Below are 13,282 nucleotides of genomic sequence, written 5' to 3' on the forward strand. Positions count from 1 at the left end.
GTGCATGCACCTACATGTGCACAGAAAGCCACTAACACAACAGGTTAGTCCTGGTGATACAGATTTGTCACCTGTGCCAGCTCCAGGGGCCTTGTGCAGGTTTTCAAGACCCAACAACACCGATCAAACCTTTTTTCAACAGGCAAATACGCCCCCTCTGTCTTGCACACCTTGTTCCACTTGAGCTCAGGAGAAAAGAAAAAAGCCCAGTAAATTACTTGACAAATTAAGTCATATTTATTGAATGCGTTTTATTTCAACAACCAAAAAATTCTAACAGCCTAACAATGCACATAAGTTAAAAATTAATTATCACTTAGTGATAACGAAGATAAAGTTGATTTACATGGAAAAATGAACATTTACAATATGTTAATCCTTATTCACATTGTTGATACCGCAATAAAACACAATTTGTTTTTTTTATTTTTTATTTCACAAAAAAGGCGGAAAATTGTGCTTTGTTAAGAGGCACTACAAGAAAAGTTTCTTTCTCCAAATAGATATTATATGATGGATATTGAATAAATAGACATATATGCATTGTAATTCGCAAAGTTCTGGCAAGACCACAGGCTAAAATGCCCACAGATTCACTTAGAACCACTGCAAAATTGGCAGTGAAATTAAAAATAAAAAGGCAAGACTCAGCATTGAAAAAATACCTAATAAAATTTTTGGTTGAAGTGTAAAAGATACCAAATGTTGATGCCATCATCAGATGAACAACTTACATAGCTTGGCAAAATTCAGTTTCCTTTCAAATGTACGGAGTGATTTCAGCTACAGGATAAGAAGACAGTTTTGAAAGCGCAGCTCTGAGAGAAACATAAAGCAGCAACCATCAAAATTCTGAGTAAAGCTGCAGCACACTACAGAACTAAAGGATGAAGAGCAAAAGGGGCATTAAGTAAGCAACCCACCATAATTTTGCAAAGGGATATGAAATTTATGCAGAGATACTCATGTTTCAAACATTAGCTCTGAAAAAATCTCATAAAAACTCCAGAGGTTACTGAGCAGCTAGAATTAGCTTGTATTGCAACGTCTTCTCCCTGTATATTGTCTGTTCTGAGTAAATATCTACACGTAGAGGTTTGTTTTTCGTTTTTAACTCCTACCTTTTATACCTTTCAAATATATAAATAGTATTAACAGTTATATTACATTGCCTGGTGTAGTAAACAGAAAGTAACTTTCAAAGTGATATTGCATGAGGTCTTTGTCAAGATTACATGAAAAGCCCATGTGAAAAAAGGAAGAAAAAAGCCAGAAGCCTTGTTGGTACCATTACGGCTGCAGTTTACAGGTGTCTGAAATCAATCCAGCTGCAAGGTGAGGTCTTTGTCTCGGAAATCATTGCACAGAAGTGAAAAGTGAATGCTACTTGGCGTCTCTCTCGACAGGGTGCCTCAGAGCGGGTGGATGCTATTGCAGCTTTAGTGCTCAGGCCATCGAAGAGTCACTCGGGATTGGCTCTGCTTTATGTAACGTAGCTGCTACCTGGGTGCTGCGGAGCCTTCGCCCAGGAGGGGTGGGAGTGCAGGGCCTGGCTGGGAGTGCAGCGCCTGGGCCCCACAGGGAGCGGGGACCTGCGGCTGAAAACACTGCATTGCACTGGCACGGAAGGCGGGACACGAGGAAGCCCAGCACAACAGAAACACGGGGGAGGCTACGAGGAGGGCGAGCGGGAAGTCACCAGCGCAAGCCCTCGGTCTGTCAGCGATTCACCTGGACAGGATTCTTGGGATTGTGGCATTTTGTGTCGCAATGTAACTTTACACGTGTGCGTGTGTGTCTGTGTGTGCGCGTGTGTGTTTCACTTCAGTATAAACAAAAAGCAACAACAAGAAGGAAGCTTTTAAATTTTAAGATCTGAAACAAAGAACAGGTAAATAAAATCCACAGTAAAATGTGGTTGATAGTATGAATTCCATACATCAAATCTCAACACATTTATCTTTTTTCTCTTTCTATAAAGACCTCGTTAATGGACAAGTCTTCTACGCACTGAATTTCAGTTTTAGTCATTCTGAATCCCATGAAAACTCATCTGTTCACTACGGAAAGGACTATCTGGAGAGTGGAACATGCTGTATCCTTTTAAGTGTGCATTGTGTTCAAAGTACTTTTAACTTACTAGGTTTTCTTTTTAAGGTGCCCTGATTTGTTTTTCCATTTTCTCTCTTTTTTTCCTCTTTTCTTTTTTTGGCAGTGTTGATTTACGTCTTTAAATACCTCAAAAATTACCCATCAAGTTGCCAGATAGGAAGCCATATAATAATGAAAAAAAAAAATCAGGGATAAACATAGAAAATAAATAGGAATTCAAAAATAGTCACCACACCCTGAGAGCAGGCGGCAGTTTATCAAAAAGCCAAAGCAACTCATTTTGAAGTGGTTTTAATACATAAACAAGTCTCATCTTTAAAGAACTCATTTCACAGTCTATACTTTCAGGTTGTAAAGTTCCGTCCCATGCAATTTAATATATATATATTTTATGTAAATATATATATACACACACAAAGTTGTAAATTTCCCTTCACTGATTTCATAGGACTTTTTCTTCCAATTTACTTGCTAGCTGTCCCTTTCATAAGTGCAAGATTGATGACGGCATAATCCTATGTGACTACAACGATTGCTTCAGTCAAATGCAGGAAGTGTAACACTCGAGTGTCTGTGTCAAGGCGATGTCTGATCGGGCAATGCTGAATTCATTCGGTTTGCACATGGATCATGCGCAACGGAAACAAACAAACAAAAGTTAAAACGAGGAAAAAAATCAAAAATAAAACCAGAAAATCCTTGGATCAATGTATTGCTTTCTGCACTCCTATCTCACATTATCTCTGGTCGATGTCTGCTGGAGCCGCCTTGCTTTTGTCGGGGTTCTCCTCCTCTGCCTCTACTTTATACATTTCCTCAGAGCCTTCCTCACTGTCGTTCTCCTCCGACTCCGTCAGCAGCTCCTCATCCTTGTACTCTGCCACGTCAACCACTGTTCCCAAGTGCTCTTTTAGCTTCCCGTGGTGCTTTACGTGGTAACGTTGGTTCTGGAAGAATTTGATGATGGTGTGCTTGGGGAGATCCAGCTGAGCAGAGAGGGTGTGGATGGCTTCCTGATCAGGGTAGAGACCCACATCATGAATAAAGCTTTGAAGGATACCTAGAGCTTCCAAGGAGATCTTGGTACGGGATCTTGGCTTTTTGGCACAACTGTCCTCAGCAGGTGGAGGAGGAGCCTCTTCTCTAGGTGGGGAATTCTCCTTGGCAGGCTGGGACTGCTGTCTGTGCAGCACCTATAAGATCAAACAGACACACACTTCACATGCTGACCCCTCGGTGCTTGACATAAGGGCACTTGTACAGGTCTGTATACAGGACCCACTTTGGTTTGGTCAAGAAAAGTACAATTAATATACATGTCCACTACCTTTCTCACCTGTAAGACAGCTACACCAGTAACTACAGACTGAAGGGAGAAAGTGATATCAAAGGCAAACGTTATAAAATAAATGTAAACCCACAAAATAAAATGAGAAATAAAAAATGCAAGTAATAAAAAGAAATATAAAATAGCCAAAATAAAAATTAAGTCAAAAGGTATTACAGTCTCATGGTCATGATGATTGGCCACTTGCCCCATCTCAGAAAAGTCATTCTCCTGCTTTGCTCCTCTTCTCCCCACTCTTGTTTCCTCTCATCTTTTCAGGCTAGGCACTTTGACCATTTCTTCAAGATGTCAAGTACCACAAAGCCCTAGGCACATGCTGGATTGTCAGGTGCTACTTTATGAATAATGATTTTGCATTAAAAATCTATCACAGCTACTTTTTGTAAGAAAAAAAATAATAGAAGTGCAGAGATTTGCTAAGATTTCTCTTCCCTTTCCCTTAAGAGAGACAGCATTGTCAATTCAGTTGCTTCGCATAGGTGGCTTTAATGTGTCTCCTGAACAGATTTCTCTGTATTACATCTGCAGTAATTTCACTAGTTGAGGAGTTCTGAGTTCAAATAATTATAGCCCTCCATTCTGAGAAACCCTCTGGGCAAGCACACTTTGCAGTCTTGTAACAGATTTTCACCCACAGTATCTCCTTTTCGGCAAGTTTAAAGAAAGCATATGTAGCTCTTAATCTTCCTAACAGCCACTTAAAATGACTAAGAAAGGGCCTCGTGCAGCCCTTATTCCAGGGGAAAAAATACCTGCTCTGAATTGTTCCAAACACAGAGGAGCTCCATATGCTTTCTTTAAAACCAAATCTATACAAGAGAGATTAGTGGAAAAAATCCCCTACAGGATTGAGTGCTGGATTTGCCCAGAGGTTTCTTCAGATGCAGGGAAATAATTATTAGAGCTTGACACTCAAAGCTAACAAAATCAATATGGATAACTATTTTCTTCCACAAGTAAGAGGGAATTCTGGCTCTTTAACCAAGAAGAAAACGTCTTTGTTGCAAACTGTAATATCCAGAGAATCAACCCTACATTAAAGCTCTCTGAAGGAAAAAAAGACCCAAGGATAAATAATGGAAATGTGCTGAGAACTTGCACTGAATTTTACACACATACCGAGCCCCCCGTAAAATGCTACACTAGTCAAGTTATTACCGCAAGAGGGAAGCCCGCTGTGGAATATCAGCCTGTTATGCAAATAAATAAAAAGGCTCTGTGCCGAAGAGCCCTTTCCTCATTTCCTTCATCAAACGTTCCTGCCATAACAATTTGTAACGTCAGCGATCTCCAGTCCCAGCTTTTGGGAAGCAGATCGCAGTCCCCAGGCACTGCCCACCACAGCGTGGCCGAGGAGCTGAGCCCGCCGGGGATGCTGTGACAGTGGCCCGGCTGCACCTGGCCAGGGCTCTGCTGGCCGCGGGGCTGCAGCTCCCCGCGCACAGAAGCAGGACCCGGCACCACGTCCCGGTGCCTCCGTGAGCAGCGGGGTGTGAGTGAGGGCCGGCAGTGCAGGGACACAGCTGCACATCCTGCCGCCGGCAGCGCTGCCCGCTCTCCCCACGGGCACAGCCGTGCCGGGACAGTGGCAGGAACACCCCACCAAGGAGCAGCTCCACAGGGACAGCCAAGAGCAGGTGCCAGCACAGGGCTTGCCACACCGCGGGCAAGAGCCGCTGCTGGACAGAAACACTGCGAACTTGTTTCGGTGCCAATACGTACATTTTCCTCCCAAGCACGTAAATACTGAGGGTTCCACAGAAATGGCTAACCAGGGAGCGGGGGAAAAGGGGGAGCTCAGATGGAAATGACAGATACTCTGGTTTATGTTTTATTACATCTCTTGTAATAAAAGAGCATAATGTTCCAATGAATGGAATCGCTCAGCTGCTCTTTGAGGATTTCTTTTTTGTCCATGGATTGCTTTCAAAGAGAAGGGCTGACGTTTCCAAATAGAGGGTTACAGATGAGGGTGGGATCTGTACCTACGTCAGCAGGGAGCACTGAAAGCAGCAGAGCCAGGATCGCTGATTCTAGCCAGGGACCAAGCCCCATAAATTTGTCACACAGACCCTACCTAATCTCCCCCGTTGTGGCTTCTGGTCCTGTCACCTGACAAAGTAAGGCCCAGAGCAGCCAAAATCAAAAGGATTTAACACCACAAATAAACTGCCAGGGAACTTACAGACAGCGTCACACAAAAAGCCGCAAGTAGCATTGCTAATCAGAAGCTGGATTCAAGTAGCAGCTAACAGAGATAGAAACACATCCAGAAAGGGTGCGAATTACTTAGTTCATTCTTGTTGGAGTTGGAAGGGGGCTTTTTTTTCCCTTTTCAGTTGACAAATAGCATGAGAAATGATCCAGCTTGAAAAATGTTACAAGACTTCCAATCAAATATAATGATGAAAAAAATCCAACAATACGGGATCAGCAGCAGTAAAATGTTTAATTTGAAGGAGATGAAGAGATGCCTACAGCATCTATAAAGCAATCAACCAAAGAGAGGGCTGAGAGCAGGAGAGAAAGAATAATTTCAATTAACCCTTCCTTTTCCAGAGTGACCTCTCCACCTTCTCCAGAAGAGAAAATGCAAAACCTGGGGGTTATCAGTGTAAAATACTAGAAAAAAGTTGCATTTTATTTCATCTCCTGTTATGCTAGGTAATGAAAAAAACTAAAGCTGCTCTTCTAACAGACAAATCTCATTATTTTACTAACTTCTGGGGGTTTCCTCTGGTTTGCCAGTGGGATTAACAAAGGACTTCAGCCACACTGAACTTATTTGTCAGCAACAGAACTTTAGCCATATACAGACAGATGGATAAATGCACAGAATGTCCTTCAGATCTGGGCTGTGGTCAGTTTTGCAATTCCTTCTGACAGTACAAGCTATTTAGCACAAAAGAGCATGCTTTTCAATGCAAACCAGATCAACTGCTGAGCACACGGTACAATATGAAATCTAAATTACCTGTATGTTAAATATTTGCTTTAAACTGCATTTGATTGACGAGCATGCTGTTCAATCTGAGTGATTGGTTTACTTCATATCTGGCTCTGCATGCCACAGCCTCACAGAGGAAATGGCCCATATTTGGAGTTCCAGATTTTCAGATCTTGGGTCATTATTAGGCTCCTACATCTGCAGGTAAAATTTCCAGCAGCTTCACTCACTGCTGTGCACACCCTGCCATATAGCTTTGGGGTTTGGGTCAGTGCTGCTCTGCCTCTGCACTGCCAAGAAGGAAACCTCACTGATCTTCTGTGTATAGGGTGCAGCGCATCTCCCAGCGCAGGTGAACCCTCCGTGGTGGCCGGACCTAGCACAAAGCACTGCGGATATGATGGGTCTGAGATAAGGGACAACAACAATGGCCACGCTCAGCTCTCCTGTTCCCAGGAAAGCTGGTGCTGGGCTCGGAAAGGTGCACTTTGTGGCACAGGTGCCCCATGCCCCCCCTTCTCCACCCCCTTCTCCATCCCCCATGCCCTTTCCCACTGCTCCCCAGCCACAGGTGGGGCAGCCTCCTCCTCCTTCACAGCCAGCACCATCTGGAGCTGACTTTCCTTCCCCTTCCTGACTTCTCATCTACTTTCAAATCAAATGTGAAGATACAGATTTCCTTCCATGCCCAGAGGACTTACTCTTTCCATTCCTTGAAGAGATTTAATTTTTAAACTCTATAGACATGGCTGCCTTTCAACATTTGAAAACAGAGCATCTCTGGAAGATGCTGCTTCATGAAGGTTCAATCAGGTAGACTTTCTCCTCACAGAAAAACTTATCTTTTTGAAATAAATTCAAGAGCCCTGGTAGAAAACTTGCAAGAAAATGACTGTGATGGAAGTTGACTTTAAATGATTAAGTGACTGGTCTTAGATCGCACTGTACTGAAATATGATTTGAAGGCCACAATGAAAAGCAGCTGTAAGCCATGTGTAAAATATAATAGTACATGCCTACAGGGAAGGAAGTGAGATACTGAATGATTAAATTTAGGGGAGTATATAATGTAGTGTATCATTATGGGAGTGATCAGGATTATTTGTAATAAGCTAAGGGTTTGTGGTCTATCTAAAATCCAAAGCCAAGAATTATCAGGGGAAGGGACTGTTGCACTGTTTTACACTTATCCACTCCCCACGTCTCCGGGTGCTCCCACAGGAGAAACCTGACTTTGGTGTTGCCACAGAAAAGAGAGAGGTGAGCGAACCCAAGCTGAAAGATGAACATCATGTAATCACAGTCTGTGCCTGTACTGTATTTAATTTTGGCTGGATTCACTATGCCACTGGTGTTTATTTCCATTTCCACCCACTTTCTAGCTAGAGCTACACACGTGACATTGGTGAGTGGCTAAGGGAGCCAAGCAGGATGCTCGAGTGGGGAACACACACACCCCCAGGCACCACCAGCAGTGAGACACCAGCTGACAACACTGGCTCTGTGACATGTCACCCTCCATTGCCTGGACAGCCTTTGCAGCACACTGGAATCAGGAACTGCATTTCTATGTGAAAACCTCAAGCTCTTTTGTTTCCTAGTGTGGTCCTGCCCATCCCTTTGCAGAGAGGTTCAGTCATGTGAGCTCCCTTCCGCTGGGATTTGCTGAGATAATGAGGTGCCCCTTGCTAAGAGAGGCACCAAAAATGTTACATTCTTGAAAGACTGTGCATTTTCAACAGAGACTGCCCTTGCTGAACAGACACCACCTTCGTCTGTGCACAGACAGTGTGAGCGCTGACAGGTACCTTGATGGCATGTGGTGGTCAATATCAATTTTCATAACCCAAATCCACAAGAAGCAAAGTTGAATGGATTGGCCTTCTCTTTGCCAGAGGAGGTTTAAATTGGGTATTAGAAAAGACTTCTTCACTGAAAGAGTTGTAAAACATTGGAACAGGCTACCCAGGGAAGTGGTGGAGTCACTGCCCCTAGAGGTACTTAAATTAAGTGCCACATCTACACATATGAGACATGATTTAGGGGTGGACTTGGCATTGGTGGGTTAATGGTTGGACTCGATGATCTTACAGGTCTTTTCCAAACCAGATAATTCTGTGAATCTATTCTCAGTGGTGGGAAGGAGTCAAACCTTTCAGCTTTTCTTCGTATTTACATTGTTCTCACAGCCAGCCATAACACTGTATCAAGGACTTCCATGCCAAAGACAGCAAGATTTTAGCCTGCTTAAGGACTCCAAAAGAAAAGCCAGAGAGAACAGACACATACTATAAAGCACAAGTCCAGAACCTTCATTTGGTACATCTAACACCAGCCATCTATTACTGCCCTTGGAAGCGTTCAAGGCTCATCAGCAGGAGTTGCCACCAGTTTGACTCCATGCAAAAACAATTCACCACACACCTCCTGTCAGCAAGCCACTGGAAAAGCTCCTTTCCCCATGGCCAGCTGAAGTCAAAGGCAGGGATGAGGAGAGGCCTAAACAAGGTGTTCAGCTGCATTTTACTGAGCAGCACCTCACCTCTGTAAGCTGAGAGCCCCCTGGCAGTGCCTAGCTATCCTGGTAAGAGTTGACTGAAGAGACAAACTCCCTTCTGTTGCAACAAAATCTTTTACCAAGAAGGAGGCACTGTCCCTCTTAGCAGAGTTTACAGGAATAATCTGCCGGAGATTATCTGTTCAAATAAAGAGCCTTACACTCCCTAGCCCTGGTCTCTCTTCACATATAGAAATGTGCAAGGAGAGAAGAGAGGCAGCAGCTGCCATAACCAGGCTCACACCATGACAGCCTCCCAGGCCAGGGCTCCCAGGGATAAGAACATTAATTACACACAGTCACTGTGCCAAGACTCTTTACAGGTTTCTAGGAATGTCCGTACAAGAAACTGTAGCAGAAGTTACAATTTGCACCTGTGTTCACTTCTTTCCTATTAAAAATGTGGTTCTTAGACTACTCTTTTTTTCTTCCCTTGCAAAAATACATTCATTTGGGTAAACACTGCAGCACTAGTTGCAGCACCAAAGGAAGTATTTTCTTTGGACTCATTCTCAGAGTGATTTCACACCTTGACACCATAAAGCTGTGTTAAAGACCGTGGTTTAGTTTCCTTGCTTTTCTTGGATTATACGGTATCCTAAGGTCAAAACTCAGGGAAATCCAAAACTGTTATTAAAAAAGAAAAAGTATCTATGAAGTGATGACAAATTGCAGACTACAGGTGTTAGATTACATTTTGACTCCAGGCAGGTTTAATATACTTTAGTTTCCTTTTACAATTGCCCTTAGCAGGTACTGTTATCGGTAAGGGATTTAAAAAAATATATGGTACTCAATAAAAGAAGACCGTGTCAAAAGAAATCAATATGAGCGTGCAAAATGGTAGGAAGTCTGACACGGATAAATATGTTCACTTTCATCTAACTTCAGTCTGAGCTTCTTTTAATTTTGTAGCTCAACTGCTGGCCACACATCCTGTGCATTTTCCAGTGCAGCTTAGTAATTGCTTCACAAAGTAAACACCCTTATTAAAGATAATTACAATACTTGTCTGTGATATGAAGTACCCCATCTCATGAAAGCCAGACGAAACCAGCCAACCAGAACTGGTGGCTACACCACCTCGTAAGCCTGCAGCCCTGGGTCCCATTCATTTTGTCTGCAAAGACAAAGCAGTCACACAATAAAAAAATCCCCCAAATATTCAGGCCTTTCCTATCACCCTTCATCCACCCCTGATCACCACTGGAGCCAGAATACTGGATCAGACAAACCCTGTCCTAAATCTATCAGCTCTGAGGTACAAGTCACACTCTGAGATATACAAAAAGGGACTTAGAGAGAACTCTTGAGGAGAGAAAGGAGTTCCACAGGGAACCCAAAGTCAAAGGCAAGTTTGGTTTCCAGGCTGGAATGCAAGCTGGCTGAAGTGATTCATTTCAACATCTTTGGAGCACACTCGCCACATGCTTCCCTTTGCTTTACGGTGGTTGCCTTGCTCAAGGGCAGGAAATAGGCAGGGATTTGAAAGCATGGCAAGACACTGAACACCCAGCCTCTGAAACAGCAGCCCCATCCTGCAATTCTCCAGGACCAAACTATCAAAAATGGTCAAAAAGGTGACAAAAAAGACAACAGGAATTAAAAAACAAACAAACAAACAAAAAAACAACGAAATTTTCAGTTGTACATTGCTTTTGGTATCCCACACAAAGTGCTAAGCATAAGCAAAACACAATTAATCTTGACTTGAAGGCAGGGGGAAGGTGTCTCTCCCCCTCCCCAGCACATACTGCTTCCATTAATGCTAACAGGAGCTTACCATGCATCAAAGAGCAAATCCACCACAAAACATTTTTAAGTGCTATCATCACTGGAAATAAAATATAAATTACAGCCTGATTACACTGCACTGCTAAGAGGCCACATGTGCAGCATAGCTCGCAATGACAACTTCAGATGACCAGATAACTTTGGGACAGGTCTAAGAGGTTACTGTAAAACATCTGTGTAGAAGAATCTTTCCTTGTCTTTGCTTTCCTTTCAAGAAGCTGTGGCACTGCTGTCTGCACAGTTGTTTGAAGAATGTTTACAAATCAGCTTGACAAAGAGAAAAAAAACTTCTGCCACCACTTGACCACAATCATGATCTTATTCTTCAGTAATGCGTGGTTTATTTCCCTTTCCTGATCTCTGTTAATAGACAGCACGTGCCTACACAATAGCCACTATTTTGTCTGTATAATGTTAAAAAAATAAATCAGAAAACTCTGACAATGCAGAACAGTGTCCCGGTGTTTCCTGGGGTAACTGCTCTCCCTCGAATGCTAACTCAACTCTTCCCACAAAAGCACAGGCACAACTTTCATTGCTGTGCAAGTGCCTGAGAACTGGCTGATTTTATGGGGCAGCACAAATGAGCTCATGCTGATGAACATTCATGTATTAGCTCTGAATTTCCCATCTTGGGCTGGTTTAAGCCAGACCCTTAGGCTCACTGCAGAGTAGCTGTGACCAGCGCTGGGTATCTCTTTCTCTAATACCTGGCTGCAGCCTGGGAGAGTTGTCAGCAGCTCCTGCACAGCCTGCAGGTGGAGCCGGCACGTACCTCCTGTGTCCACATGCAACCGGCCGGATCCATTCCGGCTGCTGCTGGCACAAGCCAGGGTGCTGCTGACAGAGCGGCCGATGCGGTCAGGAAGTGTTGCACAACCTCGCTGCAGACTCTCTCCTGAAGGCATCGGTGATGGATGGCTCCATTGTCTGGGGATGGGGCACAGCCAGCACAGCTGGCATGGGGGCCAGTTTGCTGCACCCCTGGCAGGCAGGCAGGACTCTGCCAGCCTTGGAGAAGCCATGCAAGCCTCTCTTGCCTGTAACCTGTGGTAGCAAGGCAGCCTCCTCCACAAGGCAAAAAGCAACAGCAACAGCCTCATCAACACTACCCTTCTGCATGGTGATGCTAAGTGGAGTCCCCTCAAGTGGGACTTTCAACATCTGTGTGCACCTTGAGGGCCACAAACCTTCCAGTTGACACTCACCTCCAAAACAAGACCATGAGCTTTGTGGGCCTCTGACTTGTCTCTCGTGTGCCTTCTCTCACAGCCCTAGCAAGGCTCTCTGGGGTGCTATGGTGTGCAGAGCTCTGCTTAGCTGTTTCCAAATAGAGCCTGAGCTTGCTTGTGGCTGAAGGGAGGGTCTGCCAAAGATTTTGGGTCAGTTCTGCGTTTCCCCATCTCAACCCTGATAATCATGATCAGGATGAGGAGCTGGCAGAATGCCACAGGAACTAAGGGGGCAACAAAAAGGGTTTTGGTTTAGTTTTCTGCAGACAAAACACTTTGGGTGTCCTCTATGCTTTCTTGTTTAATTAACACTACACATGTTCTCCTTTTCTTTTGAAAATCAGAAGAGTATTTGCAGGCAGTGTGAGCAAGATCTTCCCTGACAAGCCCCAACCTAGAGCCGTGCTTAAGGTCAAGCTCTAAACCCCTAACTATGGTGGCACGAATGGCGCCACTATAATCATGCTGTTTTCCAGTTACTCAGACCAGGAGTAGGCACTGCATTATTTCAGGAAGGATATGTTTGGATTAGATGCTGGATTCTGGTGGGGGGGTAATTATTTGTCCCATCAAACTGTTTTAGGTCCTTACAGATGGCTATTTGGGGTTTCAAGAATACCCAACTCTACTGCTAATTTTTACAATGGGAGCAATTAGAAGTCAGGAGAACCTGACTGTTATGGTTAGAGAAAATAGCAGATTTGTGCTGATAAAACACTACTCAGCATGTTTTTTGGCTTTTGAGATGTAACCACCAATGCACTTAATAACAGGACTTGTGCAAACTATACTGTGTGAATCAAACACATAAAAGTATAAATATTCCTTTTTTTAGAAAGCAAGTCTTAAAAAGTGCATTATAATCAACTACCATGGTGAAAGCAAAATATCCAGTATTACCACACACGCAACTGGCATAATGTGCTTTATTATACCCTTAGCTTGAAACTGGGTAAATAAAAATCAAATGACCAAAGTACAGTCTCCTGCACAGATTAGGTCACTGAAGATAGGATGCCTCAGAGAATTAGATCTGAAATCCTTTGTCTTCCTGATTAAGTTCTAGAAAAGGTGGGCACCTGCAGAAGACAGAGGACGCTACACGGGCATCTCACTCCCATACTGTTGAGCTCCATGTCTCACTACTCTGACCTGTACCCATTTTACAGACTTTGGATGCTGGTAGAAAATGACTTTACGGAAAGTCAACAGCACGTGCAGTTTATACTCACATTTTTTTGTTCATTTTTAACAAAACAGTTTAATGTAAGGCCAGAGAGGCAGTATTAGGA

General features: G+C 43.6%; 1 protein-coding gene across 10 annotated transcripts in view; it reads right to left on the bottom strand.

The window, feature by feature from the left end:
* Nucleotides 1-214: 214 nt before the first annotated feature.
* The window catches only part of SATB2 (SATB homeobox 2), a 130,213-nt gene continuing 117,145 nt past the window's right edge, over nucleotides 215-13,282 (bottom strand). For all 10 annotated transcript variants that reach the window (XM_069022098.1, XM_069022097.1, XM_069022099.1 and 7 more), the window contains one exon: nucleotides 215-3,305. In XM_069022098.1, coding sequence (XP_068878199.1) covers nucleotides 2,850-3,305 — 456 coding nt within the window. In that variant the 3' untranslated portion in view covers nucleotides 215-2,849. The remainder of the gene's footprint in view (nucleotides 3,306-13,282) is intronic.

Source organism: Aphelocoma coerulescens, chromosome 7 (assembly GCF_041296385.1).
Source record: "Aphelocoma coerulescens isolate FSJ_1873_10779 chromosome 7, UR_Acoe_1.0, whole genome shotgun sequence".
NCBI lineage: Eukaryota > Metazoa > Chordata > Aves > Passeriformes > Corvidae > Aphelocoma > Aphelocoma coerulescens.